The following is an 18,884-nucleotide window of genomic DNA, read 5'->3' on the forward strand; positions in this document are numbered from 1 at the left end:
GGAAAGTACTAGGGACACTTTAAGGTTTGTGCAAGACATTTCATAATGCTTCCAAATATTTACCGTGGTGCAGGGTGTGACAGCGGCTCATTGTTAAAGCAAAAGTCATGAAGCTTCATTTGAAAGATTTGGGGAACGTAACGGTAAAATGCCAATTACATTTATCTCCCTGGCTGCATTAAAGACCTAGTAAGGCCCAGAGAACCTGAATTTTCGATGTGCCCTATGAAGCTTTTCAATGCAGCAAGTGCTGGTGGAGCGCAGGACGCCAACGTAGACAGGACAAGTCCGAAACTAGTTTTTTTAGAGGCAGCTCTAAGTCAACTGGGGTGTTCCAAAGGGTCCATGGAGCAGTCTATAGAGCACTGGAAGGATTAGAGCGCCACAAAGCTCAAGTCCAGTATGCAACAGAAGATGAGAAACGCCATCACATTTCAGGAGCTCAAAATTCTCCCTTCATCAGGATTTGTGGGCAGATAAGAGTTCAAATTTATACTGGACGATTGCAAAACAAAACTGGATATCCCCAAAATGATCCGGGTCAGATCATTTTAATGATATCCAGTTTTGTTTTGCAATTGCTGTCTGGTATAAATCTGAACTTCCGGCCAGCATACAATCCCTGATGAAGGGGGAGTTTTGAGCTCCTGAAACGTGATGGCTTTTCTGATCTGGGCCATGATAAAATGATTACTGAACTTACTCAACCTTTTGTGGCACTCTCATCCTTCCAATGCTTTATAGACTGCTCCAGGGCCCCTTTAAAATACCCCAGTTGACGTAGAGCTGCTCTAAAAATTAATTTCGGTCTTCTGCTTCCCGTCTACTCTGCAGTCCTGTGCTCCACTAACACACTATACACTAACATGCCTATGTTGAAAAGCTTGAGCGTCTAGAAAATTCAGGTTCTTGGGGCCTCTATGCACTTCTGGTCCCTGAGTAGTTGGGGAGCCCATATAGATGTCTATGGGAAGAGCTACTACAATTAGCATATTGCCGAGTGGTGCTCAGGGACAGCATCTAAGCCAAATTTTAAGCTTCTGAAAGCAGCCATGGAGGCCAGTCAATTACCACTTTCTCTTACCCCAGCTTGTGTAGACTGGCGCAACATCGCAGTATGGAGGGGCATAAAGGCCAAGCCATCATCTCTAGATGCCCCTTAGATGACACAGCCCAAGAAGCAATAGGCTTTAACGCCAGATCTAAGCTTCTTTCTTTGCAGGCCCAAGTCTTGTCACATGATGCCACTAGCCGTGGTGGCAGAGTAACACATTGAGGGCTGGGAAGAGGCCAATTCCAGGCCTTGATTGAAATAAATATTTTGCCGGTTCAGCCAGTTCGCTTATTAAAATTTATACATTTCAAAATGTTTCTTATTTAAATTATTTTAAGTAGAAGTCCTGAAAGTCGAGCTCGGTGCACCCCCACACCTCAGTAAATAAACGTACATCCTTTTATACAATAATAAGGCACTAAATTCACGCCTCCTCAAATGCAGTTTTGCAAACAATGCGTTTCACAGCCTTTCCTGCGTTCATACACTAACGATTAAAATAGACTCTTTAGAAGATATAGGTATATATTTATATCTAGCTTTTATATATTTACATATTTATATATATATAAATTTTTTTTTATGAAAACTCTTATGTACAATGTACAAAATATATATATTTTTTCTGTCTCTACTTACAAGTCTTTTTGCATTTTTGTGCCGTCAATGCAGTTAGACGTTTTGAGCTACCAACACTTAGAAGTTTATAAAGTACTTTTAGCCCAGCGATGCGTTGATGGGGTTCCTCCTTTGCCCCAAAGAAACTTTTGATTCGTACCTCATATTTGTTTCCTTTTTTACCCCTCCATTAGCAAGTTAAGGGGTTTGAGGTAGACGGATCTTTACTGGTTCAGTGCAAAATGTGAAGTCCTTTTATTTGCTCCTTTGCACACAGCAGTCATATCGAATCGTCTGATCCGCTGTGCGGATTGTGCTGGGCAGTCACTGCGTGTCCATTAGAGAGCGGCGTCACTTTGGATGCCCCTTCGTGGTGGGGAGGGTCCGCTAAGTGTGACTTTTGCTGTAGAAAACAGTCCTGTATTGGAGGCTGGTGGTAGGGCTCTGAAGAGGGTGACCTGAATAATGGCTCCAGGTGCGAACCTGTAAAGACAGTAAAGGAGTTCAGGTTAAAGCTGAAGTTTATTCTGCGTATATTTTGCGTTTCATGGACCCTCCTCCCCATCAACATGTTAATTACATTATTAAATATAACATTTATGTTTTAATAAGGTGCCTTATATACAGGGCAACCATCAGAAATTTTGGGGCCCCTTACAGCCACCCCTTAGGCCACCCCCCCGCTGCTGGACGTAGGGCACATTGACGTGCTGGACGCAGGGCTTAGTGACGTGCTGGACGCAGGACCCACCTGAGAGTGAGCCTGCAGAGCCCACCATATATGCTGCACAGCCCATCTGAGACTGTCTATGGTGGGCTCTGAAGGGGTCTCAGGTGGGCTGGTCAGGGCTGCATCCCTCCCCTCCCTCCTTTCCTAGCTCCTCTTATCTGCACACATAGGTAATCTGTGGTCCTCCAGCTGTGGTGAAAAAAACCCCATCATGCATCTGCCTCTGGAAGTCATGGCTGTGGCTGGCAGAGTCCTACAATGCCTTATGGAACTTGTAGTTCCTCAGCAGCTGGAGGGATGAAGTTTGGTTACCCCTGCAATAGCTTGTCACTTGATTGACAGCCCTGAGTCTGCTGACATCACATCCAAGATGGTGGTACCCAGAAGCTGTCTCAGGGCATTTAGATGTCTACACAAGGGATTTTACAGGTAAATAACATGCATGAAATATGTTAAATGCATGTATTTATCTTATAGGAACAATGTTAAAATAAATGGTCTGGTGACAGGGTCTCTTCAAGCGTCTCGTAGATAGGGAAGAAGCCTTGCAGTTACCTTGTGTATCAGACACCAACACATGCGTCTGCTGTTCGCTTAAGAAAGGAATCCTCTCATGGTTGCTGGGGTACAAAATTTCACAGGCATCCATCTTGTTGTAGCTTACAGTCCCCAGGTTCTGATGATAGTTTGGCGTTCTAGAATGGTCGATGCCATTTCTGTAGCCGTCATGGCCGCTCCTCGGTCTTTCATATGAGCAGTCCAGAGGTGGTAATGTCTGTGGACAATAGTTGGGGTCCCTGCTGTACAAAGCACGACCTTCCAGGCAGTCCGTACACACGACCTGGTATCCATAGCCTGTAGTGACAGCAAAATGGGACTGTTAAAGGGCTAGTCATAGATGCTGAGACAGAGAAGCAAAATATTTTAACCTTTTTATAACCTCCAACCCGGCAACACGTGCATACCTTTCCTTCGCTCAACAGCCGCTCTGTTTAGCTGCCGGCAGCGTCACTCTAGTCTAGTTGAAGCTTATTTCCCCGCCCCCATGTGACACCAAGACATGGGGTGCAAATAAAGTATTTGATACTTTTGATTATAAAAAGGAGCATGTGACTTGTTCCTCTTCCTTTAATTGAACAACGCTCTCGCATGGAGGCGGGGAGACAGTATCCTGCCCCAGTGTAAGCTCCGACTAGAGAGACTTGGAGCTTACACAGGACTTACTTTCTTCTCTCCCAGCAAGAAAAGAGAAACGTGTTGCTGGGGAAGGGGGCATGCTTCAGGTTGACTTTCCATAGATCATATTCATGCTGTGTTAGTCCAGGATGTTGGTTACCTGGGCTTTCTGTGCCAAACAATCCACTGGCTCTTTTACAAGGTTCTTCGGAGTTGCATCCTACACAGGGCCGGGGTTGTCTGTGGCCGATATTACCGGCCTCCACGTCAGTATTCACTGTGCCGTCGCTGGAACAGATACCTGAAACGATAGACCGGTCCGTCATATATAATAACCCCGCACTAGCAAAGTAGCAGCTGGAATTTCATTGGTGCACTTTTAGACCTAAAATGAATCTTGAAAGCTTTCAATAAAATGTATGAGCTTCGGTTCCTTTAGTCTATTAGGAGACAAGGAGATGTCACTATATTAGGAGGTACTTATTTAGCGTTGTCTATTTACACAGCGCTTTACATACTGTACATTCACATCAGCCCCTGTCCTCAAGGAACAATCTAAACATAGCGCAGTGTTTTGGGGTAACTTAGGATTGAGGGTGATTGTATCACTATGACGCTTGATGCTTAACAGTTTATTAGGATTTTAGGTAGGGATAAGAGCGCAGATTGTTTGGGAAATAAATCTATAAGGTCCCTAAGATCCTCACATAATAGGGCCAATTTACACAGCAGCTAGTTAACCAACCAGCATGTCTTTGGAGAGCAAGAAGAAACTGGAGTACCCAGAGGAAACCTACACAAGCGCGGGGAGAACATGCAAACTCCATGCACATAGCGTCCTGGCCAGGATTCAAACTGAGCACTCTAATACTACAAGGCAGAAGTGCTAACCACCAAGCCCTAGTTTACAAGACTCATCATCAGAACACTCGTTAGTCAGCAGGCATCTAATTAATCTTATGGATCATTGTATTTATCATACCTTGAGAGGACAGATAACTTGGCACATCTGGAGGAACAATGGTTTCATCTGTAAAACAGAAAGAAATTATGTTAAAAATATTTGATCTGCAAACTTAAACCAATCCACTAACTTTTTTTTTTTAATACATTTTATTAAGGGTTTTGCTCTTTACGTGCAAATAAAAAAAACAACAACAAACCCCCCCCCCCAAAAAAAAACAAAACAGTTCCAAACCATGAAACAGTAACATAAGGGCACACAAAAAATAATGAATGAACAAGAGCAATAAAGGTAAACAGTGCCCAGCCGGTTGTCCCGAGCATCTAGTTAATAGATGGGCGTGGAAACACCATGTGACGTGCAATCCAATATTCCCAGCCAATTGAGCCTTCAAATACCAGGAGGTGTATTGAAAAGGAGACATTATTTGGGACAGTTCGGACCTATCAAAGGTGGCAGCAGCGAAGTATCGCCAGCGCCTAAAAAAAATGTTTCGTTCTCAAATCCTTATGAAGTCCGGCATCTAGCCGCTCCCTATTGAATAACAATTTGAGTTCTCTCACAACCTCCGATACCGCGGGGGCCGAAGATGCATTCCAAGAACGCATAATGCACCTTCTAGCAGGCATATATGCATCCCAATCCACTAACTTAACTCCACTTTTTGTTATCTTGGTTATACATTCATCTGACAATTTAACATATTTTCAAGGACTTCGAGGGGATAGAATGCCAGAAATCCATTCTTAAACAGATTCCCTTTAATCCGGGATTGGGAGCACTATAAGTCAAACAGGCTGTGTTGTATAGCACTAGGCTGTTCTCCTAACATGTTTCCGGAACAAATTGCTAGAGCACGGCAAGAGGACCTTACAAATTTAGTGTGCACATTCACAGTCCATGAGGAGGATGTGAGGTGACGTTAGGAAACTGCTAAAGCTCTGAACACTTGTGTCAACCTCTGGCTGCATGGTGCATCAGGGATCTGTGAATGACTCATGAATATACAGTATCCTGGTTGCTTGCCCTTGAGCCAGTCTCGAATGATCTTAAAGTTACCTGTATTGGTGACACTGTATTCCTCGCTCTTCTTTCGGGTTTGGTAGATGATGCAGACCCACACGAGAGACGTTAAAACGATGCTACACACCACAGCGATGGTGATAATCCCGAACGTCATGGTCCCCTCCATTTTACTCGACTCCAACAGGCAGACCGAAGTAGGGAAGATACTGACATGGCTGTAAGCGCGTTCTGTCCCGAGCGTGTTGGACATCTCGCAGGTATATTTTCCAGCGTCCTCCTGTACCACATTGCGTATGATGAGCAGCTGGTTACCCGGTGTGAAGTGGTGCCTTTCTGTTACAACAATGGGCTCGTCTCCTTTCAGCCACGTGATGCGCGGTGGGGGGCTGCCGTTGGCTTTGCATTGTAACGCCAATGTGGCCCCTGCAGAAACTGTGCGGTCTTCTAGCGGATAAGCCAGAAATGGCATTTCTGGGGGGGGGGAAAGTGAGGGGAGTTTTAGCGAATACAATCTTGTTTCCAAACAACGAAAAACAATATAAAACCAGAATTATGTAATATATGTTGTTATGAATTCCACTCAAGGAGCCTATTTGGTAATGTTATCTCTAACCCGGAGGCCATTCTACTCCCTCACCATGATGTACTGTAATGCTATTAACAACAGAAGACTAGTAATGGAGATTAATTGCTGATGTTCTTAGCAACATTGACATTGGTGAGTGAGCAGTAACTGTGCTCTCTATTCCAGTAATGAAGGCAGCTGATCTTTGACAACCTGCCCACCAACATGCAGGGCAATTTAAGAAGATTGGGAGGATATGGGACTCTTCATTATGAAGCAAAAGCCAACTTTCCTCAAAGAACCATGATCCTCAAAATTCATTGGCCTCTATCTAACTGAGCAATCTGTAGGGCAGTAACCAAAGGGAGTCAATCAGAGACTTTCTCTTTCTCTCTCAGCTGAAATTTGATTGGTTCACTCTGACATCTACAAAACCATACTGTTATTTTTTTATTTCGATATGACAAATGCCAAAACTTTTTTCCCAGAATGTCAGCCTTTGAAACCTTCAGGAAACATACCGAGTATACTCAGGGTTGCATTCGCAGAAACTGATCCAGCGGAATTTTGTGCCGTACAGCTGTACACGCCCATATCCTCGATTTTGACATCTGTAATGAAGAAGACGTCATCTTCGGGCATGACATGCATGCGACGCTCCCGAGCGGCAGGGAAATCCGTGCCGCCGTCTTTCTGCCAGGCGATCTCCGGGGTGGGGTGGCCGTCTGCTGCGCATTCCAACCTGGCAGTCGTACCTGTCCGTATGGTGTTGTCTCTTGGGGTTTTGATAAATGACGGCAGAACTAAGATTAAAAGAAAAAAGAAATGTGAGTGTCTTGTGTGCAGATATTGAGGACAAGAAGAGCTGAAGAATAAACAGGAAATGTACAGTTTACTGTCCCTACAATCACACACATCAATTACTGTACCCGATGCAGCCAATCATCCTTCTCTATTTTTATTCCGATAATTTAACAGTGAAAATTAAGATTCATTAGCTCACTATCGTATTAAATAACAAGTATTCTGTAAACTGAAATAGTACTCACCTAGCAGTGTGCATTGGAAAAAGTACCTATAACCTTCAGGCAGAACTCATGTTCGCCATCTCTGTCCCTTAGGCTAGGTTCACACTAGGGCAATTGTGCATGAAACCGCAATGTCACGGAATCGCGCACCACCGCTGATCGTGCTGGCGATGCCATTATTTTCTAATGGTACTCCAGTCGCGCCAGGCAGATACCACCTGTGCAATCGCGCATGATCGCGGTTCAAAAACCCGGGCGGTGCGTGTCGCAAAAAGAGGTACCTTTTTTCAGCGATTGCTGCGCATGTATAATTCCACTGAATCAATGGGGCCGTGCGGCAATCGTTGTGTGCAATCGCGCACGATACCGGAATTGCCGATATCTGTACCTAGCCTTAAAGGGAAAGTGACTTCCTGTAACAGATGGGTGACAAGAAAAAAGTGTAAATTCTCAAAAGTGAGGGACAGTGTCCCCACTGAAATATTTCTTCTCACCTCCTGTTCTGAGGACAACATTAAACTTTGGAAATCCATCACTTTCTGTCTTAGCGACAATGGTCACCAGGAAAAATTGTGAGAGTAAATTGCCTTAGCAGGGGGTACAGACAGCCATAGAGACCTGGGTAAAAAAAAAAAAAGGCAACACTCCAATGTGATCCAGCATCTCAGAATAACTTTATTGATCCAGACAGAGCATACACCAACCCTGACTGGACCCTTCCACTCTAACGAGTTTTGTCCTCTTTAAGTGCTTCATCTACAATGAAACCAATTAAGTGGCTAAAATGCGTTAGAGTGGGAGGATCTAGTCTGGGCTTGTGTATGGGTTGTCTGGGGTCAATGAAGGTAATGTGCTGGAGTACATGGAGGACAGCCTTCTTCATATTTAACTCTGAGTAAGAGGAGTGAGGTGAAATCCAAAGAGGCATCGCCACCTAGGCTTAGGAATACACTGGGTCATGGCTTAGAACGGAATCTTTTTTTTTTTAACTGAATATCAATAGAAACCCGACAAGTCTTCTAACCCTTCTTAATGAACAGGTTCTACTTCAACATCACAGAAACATCCAGTTATTGGCTCACCATTCACAATCAGTCCGGCTTTATTAGAGTATGTGGAACCAAAGTGGTTGGTGATGATGCATTGATAATGCCCCTCATTCTCAAAGGTGACATTACGCAAATGCAAAATGGTGGTGTAGACCATCACATCTCCATCCTTCTCCCTGATGTTGGCGAAGTTCTCGGTCTCTGCATTGTGTAGGATTTCATTGTCTTTCTTCCACACAAACGTCATAGGCGAGCTGCTGCTGCTGGCGGCTGAACAGGAGAAGCGGATATCTTTTCCCAGCACCGCCATAGTCTTCTCTGGCTGCAGCATGATGTGCGGTTTAGGCAGATCATCTAAAAAACACAAAAAGGTAGTAGACCATCATTGTGTGACCATCCATGACCTGGTGTCGTGCATCAAATGAAGGCAGAAACAAGAAACCAGACTGCAGCTGTTATTTATTTTGTGTGCCTTAGAAAACTCATGACTGCTTCCTCAACACCACCTTGCAAGAAAAAAACCAAGGCCTTGTTCACACCAAGCACGTTCCAGGAGCAGAGCACAGCAGTTACAGACCGGAGCAAAACTGCGTCCAATGTAGTCCAATGGTATTTTGGGCTCTAGTTCACACCGCGTTCAGTTCCAGAGCATGTAAAAAAAACTGCAGCAGGCCCTATTTTACCTGCTCTGGAACGCATGCAAATGCATCAAAAACGCATGCAAACGCCCTGGAACGCACTAAAAGCCCATTCTAAACTAACAAAAATAAATAAATAAGGGCACAACCCACTGCACTGCGTGTGCAGAAACTCATGCAGATCTGGTCTGCATTTGGTGTGAACAAGGCCTAAAACTAAACAGTATAAAGTGTAATGTATAAAAATGCTATTGGCTCAAATCACAAAGCTCTAACAAGTGGATAGGTAGGTGACTGTAATTCTCAAATCTCATTGGACTCAGCAGAAAAAAAACGTCCTTTTTAAAAATAAGGATCGTTATCCTAGTGCTGTGTCAATTGAGGGTTATCTATGTTATGTTCTGGATTAGTCCACTGGACACTGCCGATTGCAGTGATTATTATGTCTCTATGCTGAGCTTATAACACAGCCTGCTGTTCCTGGTCTGCAACCAGTGACAATTAGCTTGTTGCCTCTATAAATTATGCAGGATGCAAGAGCGTGAAAAGAGGCAATTCAAATCTGCAAAAAAAAAAAAAAAACAACTCTGCTTGTCTTCAACATGGTGGCTGCCAATACATTCATTATCAGGATATTCACAGAGCATTTTTGTTGAAAGCAAAGTTTAAGCGTTTTGCCTTCAGACTCTCTCTCTCTGACAAATTGCAGTCCCATTTGAATAAAAGAGACAGGGAGAAGGGAGGAGTCACTTTTCTGGTTCATTCAGTTATGTGTGTACATTTCAGCATGCGCTATTGAGCTCTGTTAACAGGCTTTTTTTCCCCAACACAGCAGCTAAGAACAGGGAAATGTGAAAAAGACCCTACAGCTCCACTGTCTGGCTAGAAATATTTATGTGCAATGTTTTTTATAAACCGGACTAGAAATATTGTCAATTATAGTTAATATTTTAGTCCTGAACATAATAAAGAATACAAAACAATATACATTCCTATTAAGGTCTGCTCATTATGCATATGGATGCTTTAAAGAGGTTAAAGCTAAACTCTAGGCATAATTAACTTAAAACCGTTATACATTTCTTTACCTAAGCCTACATGACGGGGGTTGCGTTTTTTTTCTACATAAGGCAAATCTGCTCATTTACATGGCGGGATTCGTAACGCTCCCGATGTTCTTGTGGGCTGCTTGTATGTAAGTGCTGCAGGTCTCATAGACCCCAGCGCTATGCTTGTGTCCCCACCTCTCTCTACTCCAGTCCATTAACAAAACACACACCCTAGGCTTCATTTTATGAATGGCCAGGAGCAAAGGGAGGCTGCGATATGATTACATCCGGGCAGGGCAGAAATACAGCGAGCGATGTACAAAACCTGGCGTGTAAGCAGATTTGCCTAATGTAGAAGAAAGCTTGCATGAGGAGGTTGCTTTTGAGAAGAAAGAAGAAGAAACATATAATTGCTTTAACCCTGGTAAGTTTATTGTGGAGTCGGGGTTTAATGTAATTTCTGGTGTCAAAGCATTATTGTGAGATGCTAAATGACAGATGAAGGTCTCGCATTTAACATTACTACAACCTATGCTGGGTATTCTTCTTCTATAAACACAATGGGGTAACCAAACCTCACAGTTGGCTAAAAAATCAAAAGGTTTATGTAATCAGCCTCCTCTAGTATTCCTGACAATGGATCCCCTCCACATATGGCGAGTTTAGAGCACGAATGACGAATCTCTATTTCAGCAAGTTCCTCTCTCGGAATGTACAAATTAGTAAACAAAATAAGCAGCGCAAAACGTTCCAGTCCGCATACCTTTCTACAACAATAACAGATATAATGAAGGTTGATCTCTGTGTACCTTGTTTTAATTAAACCTTTTGTTTGTAGCCTCAATCTGTGGGGGATTAATTGTGTTTTCAGCTGTCCAGAGCTGCAAGCCAGCTGGACCTCAAAGGGGCAAAATTCTTGGATTTGGGTGTGAGCTGCAATCAGCACATGTGAGGCACACATGTGTCCTTTGGAGGGTTTGATGTCCTCTGTATATTTCCAGTCATGGCACAAGGGTGGGCTATTCTGGTTTGGTCAGATCTTTTCCTCTGATCTCCGCCACTTTGTTCAGTCTAAGGCCAACTTGCTAAAATTCTTCCCTAAAATTTAGGCAAGCTATTTTTTATAAAGTAGAGAGCTACTAATCTTTGAAAGCAACTTCAAAAGGATTTCAAATGGCAAAACACACTCATATCTACCCATTGCGATGGAAAACAATACACGATGCTAAGAACTGCACAGGATGCAATACAGAAAAACATAGACATTAAAGGAGAACTATGAGGCGAGAGAAAAATCGCTCAGCCTCATAGTTCTAGCCGACCTGTGACAATGAAACTGTCACAGGTCGGCTCAATAGATCGGGCAGTGAGCGAACTGTGGCCAACAAACAATATGATTAAAATACTTCCCAGAAGTTTTTATTATGAAACAAAAAAAGGGGGAGATAGCAAATAATAGGATAAAGACAATTGCAGTAAACCTTGTCACGCTGAGGATATACTGTCCAGGCTATGTTTCATTTAAGAAGGAAGTGAACATTGAATCAGCACAACGAGCACTGAAAATCCTGGGGGAAGAAAATTCCTTCACTCTGGCCAAGTCTGCTGCTCACCAAGCGGAGAAAGTTTAAGTCCAATAAGTGGGTTTTATTCTATCAGTCTTCTCAGAGAGACTAAACCTACTATTTGCATCTACACTGAACACATAACAGAACCCTGATGTCATTTCAGGAATAACATTCACCCATTTATGTAAAACAAAACCTTAAGAACCGGTTTGCACTAACGCGAACATTAGTGCTTTGCTGTAACACGTTTAATGCGTTAGTCTGGTGCAGTGCTATTACATAGTTACATAGTATTTGAGGTTGAATAAAGACATTAGTCCATCAAGTCCAACCTATTAGGATCTCATTCTAGGAGTACCTGTACCCCTGTATATTACCTGTACCCCTGTATATTACGGTCCCTTAAGAAATCGTCCAAAAGTTTCTTGAACAATTCCACATTATTTGCTGAAATCACTGTCTGTGGCAGTGAGTTCCAGACCCTAACTGATCTTACTGTGAAGAACCCCCTTCGCCCCTTGTGCTGGAATTTTTTTCCCACCAATTTTAGGTGGTGGCCTCTAGTTTTTGTAATGGAGTTAATTTTAAACAGTTTATCACTAATGTTGCTACCACCATTGAACATCTTGTACATGGAAATCATATCCCCCCTTAATCTCCTCACCTCTAATGTGAACATTCATTCTGAATGGCATCTGAACGTACCTTGTGATGAACATGCTTTGCAGCGCAACAACACACTGACATGAGTTGCTGTGCACTGCCAAAGAATGGTGCATGCACTAATTTAAGCAAACCGCATTAGTGTGTTGCACTGCAATGCACATTTGTAGGCATGGTGTACTGCAGTTCTATTTAAATTAAAGGCACCGCATCACACCAATGCATGTAATGTGCACTGTTACGTGTATTACTAAAACATCATAGTGCACTGACAGGCTATTTCAAAAGAAAAAACTAAAAAGTAACGTTATTGCCCACAGTGTCCAATCAGAGCCTTTGTTTCATTTTCTCGGGGGAAAAAAGATGAAAAATGATGATTGGCAACTATGAGCAAGAATTCAGCTTTGTTCCCACTTTTTTTTTCTCCGATTAAAGTAAACAAAATTTGGGGGTGGCCACTGCTGATCTCCTCCTAAAACTGCTAGCTGCCTAGCTTTTATTCTGACCTTTTGCCTTAAAGTGACACTAAGTTCAGGAGTTAAATCTTAAAAGGGCATTCAAGAACCTTAACTATTAACAGAAATGTATCTTATTTGTTTATCACTCGGCTGTAGATCCTCAAATCATCTCTGAATTGGTGCCGACACTGTCCTTCCTTCTGGAGGGGGGCTACTTTTGTTCCCCATGGTTCCTGTGTGTGTTGTAAAGTAGTCACCGCTCCAAGCTCACTCCTGTGATGGACTACAATTTCAATACAAATCAGTAAACTAAACGTGAAGTTGTAGTCCATCACAGGAGCGAGCTTGGAGCGGGGACTACTCTACATTACACACAGGGACCATGGGGAACAAAAGTAGCCACCCTCCAGAAGGAAGGACAGTGTCAGCACCAATTCAGAGAGGATTGAAGATCTACAGCCGGGTGATACACAAATAAGATACATTTTTGGTAAGATTTGTAAGACTTAACTCCTGAGTTTAGTGTCACTTTAAATACTCACTGACCCAAACAAGTATACAGATCGGAAGTGTCAGAGAAAAGGGTCTTTGAGTGTCTGAGTGCATAACTCAGCATGGACATAAGAGTCATTATGGCAGCCATGCAACTAGCATTTCTAAGAATGGTCAGAAAAGGCACCTTAGGTATGTTTATGACAGGTTTACTTTAATACACAGATCCGGAAAAAAAGAAAATAGGGCTTTGCATGTCACAGCTAAGTTGTACTGTATTAGGAACAAAAAACAGTTCTGCTCCCATGAGCCAACAGTTTTCCTCCCTGTGCATCAAGTGTCAATCATGATGATGGAATGCTGGATGTGGGCACAAACATCACAAGCCACACTGCAGCATCCACAAATCACCAGGTAGTCACAGTATCTTGTTTAGCACATCAGCTTATTTGCATAGTAGCCCTCCCAGAGTCAAACTTTCTAGCCTGTCATATCTGGAGATTGGCCAACTAGAAAATCAAGAAACAAAAGTTTTTGTTGACACCAGAGTCCTCCCTTACGAATTCTGCCAGCGTCCCCATTCGCGGACTCCTTGGGAGAAGCCGTAAAACCGGAGAGAATTTGTCAGGCGGCCTCTGTTCTCATTGTCGACACGAAATAAAAATGCACCCAAATCTGCCATATGTTCTGCAACTCCTTTTCCTGGCACGACGAGAGGCCAAAGTTGAAGCTGACTTATAATGAGAAGGAAGCAGCTGGGCTGCTCAAATGGACGGCCTTCTCATCTTACAAAGATGCTATTAAATTGCTTGCAGACCTCTCAAGCAGCTACTTTTGGCAGCCCGCTATAAAACCTGCAAAGCACGATGGGATACTCACAGGTGCTCCAGAGCCCCCAAGCCTGAGAAAGCGTTTCTGGCCACCGACTTGATCTTGTTTCCAAACAGAGAACTGCAGTTTCCAAACATCAAGGGTCAGACAAACAAAAGGGGGTAAAGAGGAAGAGGAAAGAAGCAAAAAAAGAAAGAAAGAAAAAAAAAAAAAAAAGGGCAGAATTAGTTGGTGTGAGACGGATTGAGTGTCCGCTTTACAACATTTTAAACGTGAGGAACACAGATTAGGTCTTTTCTCCCTTTCTCTGGCTGAAATGAGATCCCTTTATCTTTAAGGCAATTGAACGGTGATGACAAGACCAAATCGCCCCTAATCTCTCCAGTAAAGAAAGCAGCCATTGAGCGGGCTTGTTCAGCGACTGCCTTGTTGCCGGTTTGCCGTGCATTTGATCATTTTCTGCACCTGAGGCGGCTTCCTCTGGGAAATGACTTTATTTAAAGCTGAAGTTTAATCTGCTAATAGTTTTTCCTTCCCTGGTCCCTCCTTTCCACCCTCATCAACATGCTAAACTGTTTTTTTATTACATAACTCATTTTATACCTATTCATGCCATCACTGGGTCTCTCTGCCTCTCCATGCAATGCAGGCAGAACATGGCTGGAGGAAGGGTGGCCGGCACAGTGTTGCTTCCTGAAAGCATCACAGCACCCTGCCTCAGTACTGCTCCCACTAAAAGCACTCAGCCCGGATGCAAGCAGTGGGTTGGCTCTTGGGAGGAGTTATGCAATATCAAATGCCTTGATGGGTGGATGTCAGTCTGGAGGAGTGGTTATTCATAGGAAAACTGCATTAGCATGTAGACCACCCAAGCTAATGCCCACATGTAGTGCTACGCCTTTTATGATTGAAGAAGTGATATGTAATAAATAAAGGGGGTGGGCCAGGGACACTCGGGCTGGGGAGGAATGGGCCAGATGATGCTGACTTGCTGCAGCTTTTATGGCACACTGAGAAGCTCACACTGTTTAGTGAAATCGGAGTAAGCAATATCAATGCACAAGAGGAGCCGGTACAACTGTGCAAGACTGAAGGTAAGGCTGAGGGGTTCAGCTTTAAATAATAACATAATTACATTATTTCTTGTGTTGCATGTGAAGCCAATCAAAAAAAAAAATTAAATAAGCAGCAACAACAGCTACCTACCAGAAGCGGCCTTTTGTTTGGAACAGTTTGGTATTAACTAGAGGTGCACCGAAATAAAAATGTCAAAAACGAAACCGAAGTTGAAATAAAATGTCAGGCCCAAACCGAAAATGTTTTTTATTTTAACTTTTTTTTTTTAATTATTTTTATTTTTTTATAAACTTTTTGATGTTTATTTTTATTTTTTTATTAAATATTTTTATTTTTTACTTTACTTTTAGGGGCTTCGGGGAAATATTGGGGGTCTAAACAGACCCCTGATATTTCCCTTTAAAATAGAAAAAGAGATTGAGAACAAAGAGTCCCTGTTCTGCAGCCCCTGTTATAAATGAACAGGAATCCTCCATGAGTGTTCCTGTTCATTCATAACATGAGGACAGAGAATGTTTACTATATCCACAATGATGAATGAACAGGAGATGATGTAAATGACTTCCCATTCATTGATAATGGAGGATATAGTTAACATACCATGTCCTCAATTATGTACAAACACTCAGATCACTGATCGCTGAGTGTTTGTACCCGCTCTCCATCCTGACTCACTGTCACAGGAGGATGAGCGAGCGGAGCTCAGCCTGATGTGACAGCGCGGGCTGTCTCAGCCCACACACCGCTCTGCAGATCTATGACAGGAGGCTGAGCGGTGCGGGGAGGAGAGACGCCGGCCATTCACAGCACTTTAGGCATTATGATATATTGGTGCATCGCTAGTATTAACAGCACTGCTCCACATTCAAGTTCATCTTGCATCATATTGTCAAAAGCATGGAGGCTGGTACAGCTACAAGAGGGAAGGGGGTGTGTGGGGGGTCAAATCCATATTAGTGGCCATGGTATTGGATTGGCATGGTCAAGTGTCCATAGATCTTTTGGCCACACAGTGTACACTAACCACATCAGTCCTGAGACTTCCAAGATTTCTATATGCATTGGGAAGTACTAAACTACAGTGGCGACACTGTTACTGCAAATCTGTACCTGTCACCTGTATGATGATAACCATCCAATCAGCTATCTGTGAGACTAATTAACAAAAAGGAACTCGGAACATACTGTGCTATCGTGCAAGTTTCCTTTTTGGGTTCTCCTTGAAGGCCGTAGAAGTAAACCAAAAAGGAATAATTATGGATAACATGCTTTATTACAAAATTTAGAGCTAAACAAATCGATTTCATGTAAAAAAAAACCTGAAATAACCATTTAAAATTGAAGGCTATGTAAATGAGGACCACCTAGAACTTTTCCAGCTCCGTGGCACTTTCATCGCAACTACCTGCCCTAATTAATACTTGCACACAAAACACATCATTCCAGAGCTGGGAGGATGGAGGTTGTGTGAAAGGACACCCTTATTGGTGCTGGAAGAATAAAATGTTGGAGGAGGAGGGGAGGGGGATTTGCCATTCTGAGGAACAGAGAAGGAGCCAAGGAGGTGAAGTACTCACAGCTTGTTGAGACTGTCCAAGCCTATAAAGGCCCCATTGGTATCTTCTATTGTGCCCGAGATCTCGTTATGGTCCAGTTCCCTGGAGAGGAAACAAAAGACAACATACAATCACTTTCTCATTCCTGGCCCCTTCGTTTTATGTATAAGGAGGTGTGGGTGGGGATCACAAGAGGCGATTTCTGGGAAGTTCATGAATCCTTCAGCCTTGTCTACGTCCTTCTTTGGGGGCTTTCTTTATTATGACCGTATACACTATGTGCATTTTGCATATGATCAGACATAAGCACCCTGCTTTCAATGATCAGTATCTAAACCCAAGCACAAAAATGTAATATATTGTTGCTTACAAGCGCTTCAATGTAGTGGCTGTTAGTTTTCATGTTATACTTTATTTTCATGTGGTGATAAAGTCACTTTAAAACACCTTGTATGAAAAGTCTAAACACAGACCAAAATGTTTTAATGTTTATTATAGCTATTCACTATATATATATATATATATCTATATATATATCTATATAGATATATATATATATATAGCAATTAAAAAATGACATGCGTTCTTTAAACCACATCCAACACATTACGGGGGTATAAAACACTCTTCCTACAGCAGGGATTGTATATTTGAAGTACCGGTAGGAGAGAAGAATCAAAACTGCACACTCACCAGGATTGCCTATTTGTACCGTATTCATTAATATATACCAGTGTATATACACTAAGTGGCCAGATTATTATGACCACCTGACGTTTGTAGGCAAATTAGCTATAATTTTGTGCTGAAGTTGCTAGAGGGCCAGACCATTATAAATAGGGAAGCAGGTTGTTTACCATGACAGTAGAAGTGATTTTTTTCTGAAGATATGGGGAAACAACGCGATTTAACAGCCTTTGAACGTGGGATGATTGTTGGCACGGAGAAATGGAGCGAGTATCAGCAAAACAGCAGAATTCGTTAAATGTTCAAGAGCAGCTGTTGTTAAAGTGTTTAAAGACTGGACTGGGTCTGAACGCGCCAATTGTGGCCGTCAGCGACTAGTCAATGTTAGGGCAGAACGGAGAGTGGCAAGACTGGTACAACAGAAGGGCAACAGGGCATCAAATTGCTGACGGAGAGTGGCAAGACTGGTACAAGACAACAGAAGGGCAACAGTGCAGTGTCAGGTTCCTCGCATCACCTTTCAACATCTTGTGGAGTCATCTCATGGCCCAACGAAGTACTGATGGGGTGGTCATAATAATCTGGCCACTCAGTGTATGTGTCTTAATATGCTTTTAACTTGTTATAAGAAATGAAGGTTTTATATTTATACTTCACACCTGTAGCTGTACGTGTATTGTGTGGCACCTTGAAAAAAACACAGGCTCATTTGCAGCCAATCCTTGCTTCTCTTATTAATATATACCAGGACTGATGAGACAGTCTTTACATGTGCCCTTATGAGGCTTTTCATACATGCATCTTAAACTATGGGTCCCCAGAGTTTAAGTCAAGGGTTATCGTGTCTTTGTTGAGAGTGGCGTCACCAGAGCCACTAAGCACCATACAAAATTTATTTAAATGAACCCAGCACCTTTGATATACACGTACTGGCATTGAAAACCCGCCATTGTTTTTGCCATTGCCGCAGTGGAGAGCCACAACTGGAAGTGGGAAGAAATTACTCCAAAGTGAAGGTAAATCCCCTCTTAAACATCTGTCATCAGAAAACAGGTTTCCCTGTTGGAAAACTCTATTCATGTAACATTCTGGCTTTCCCATCACGTTCTGTGCCGGTGACAATGGCCACCAGGACAAATACAGAGGATGAATCTCCCCAGAAGGTACACACATGTAATTTATTGACCCTCAGCCTTAGTGTAACCCCTAAACCTAATTCTAAAGCTAAACCTTGACCTAACACTTAAACCCAACTCAGCTTCAACTCCTAAACATAATCCTTAACCTTGGACCTAATGCCCAACAATGCTCGCATGCAAACGCTGTATTATCACAGGAATACATAACGATAATGGATGCTTCTATCTTTTAAAAAAAAAAAAACTGTACATGACTGCAGAGGTCTAATTAAACAATCACAATGAAAATGTACTTCAGTGACGTTTTGGCCATTGACCACGTCCAAAACCTGCAACAGCCCCAAAAGACCCATTATAGATGAAATCACCATGTGTCACTACTAATAACTCCCATATTAAAGAAAATTGGCAATTTTCCCCAAAGTTTAGCCTCCACACACATCACAGCTCCAAGAGCTGTACCCCAAAAACTTCAGATCAGATTAATCCAGGCCCTTGTAAATCCTTCTCAGTGTA

General features: G+C 42.7%; 1 protein-coding gene across 1 annotated transcript in view; it reads right to left on the bottom strand.

Annotated features, from left to right (window-relative positions):
- Positions 1 to 1,851: 1,851 nt before the first annotated feature.
- LRIG1 (leucine rich repeats and immunoglobulin like domains 1) overlaps positions 1,852 to 18,884 on the bottom strand; it is a 97,604-nt gene continuing 80,571 nt past the window's right edge. The window contains exons 9-17 of the mRNA XM_018554488.1: positions 16,564 to 16,644; positions 13,958 to 14,029; positions 8,244 to 8,578; positions 6,655 to 6,936; positions 5,602 to 6,039; positions 4,561 to 4,608; positions 3,739 to 3,879; positions 2,958 to 3,257; positions 1,852 to 2,155 (exon numbers count right to left, since the gene is read on the bottom strand). Of these exons, the coding sequence (XP_018409990.1) occupies positions 1,953 to 2,155; positions 2,958 to 3,257; positions 3,739 to 3,879; positions 4,561 to 4,608; positions 5,602 to 6,039; positions 6,655 to 6,936; positions 8,244 to 8,578; positions 13,958 to 14,029; positions 16,564 to 16,644 (1,900 nt within the window). The 3' untranslated portion in view covers positions 1,852 to 1,952. The remainder of the gene's footprint in view (positions 2,156 to 2,957; positions 3,258 to 3,738; positions 3,880 to 4,560; positions 4,609 to 5,601; positions 6,040 to 6,654; positions 6,937 to 8,243; positions 8,579 to 13,957; positions 14,030 to 16,563; positions 16,645 to 18,884) is intronic.

The sequence above is a fragment of the Nanorana parkeri genome, unplaced genomic scaffold, assembly GCF_000935625.1.
Source record: "Nanorana parkeri isolate BGI_ZX_2015 unplaced genomic scaffold, ASM93562v1 scaffold9, whole genome shotgun sequence".
Classification (NCBI taxonomy): domain Eukaryota; kingdom Metazoa; phylum Chordata; class Amphibia; order Anura; family Dicroglossidae; genus Nanorana; species Nanorana parkeri.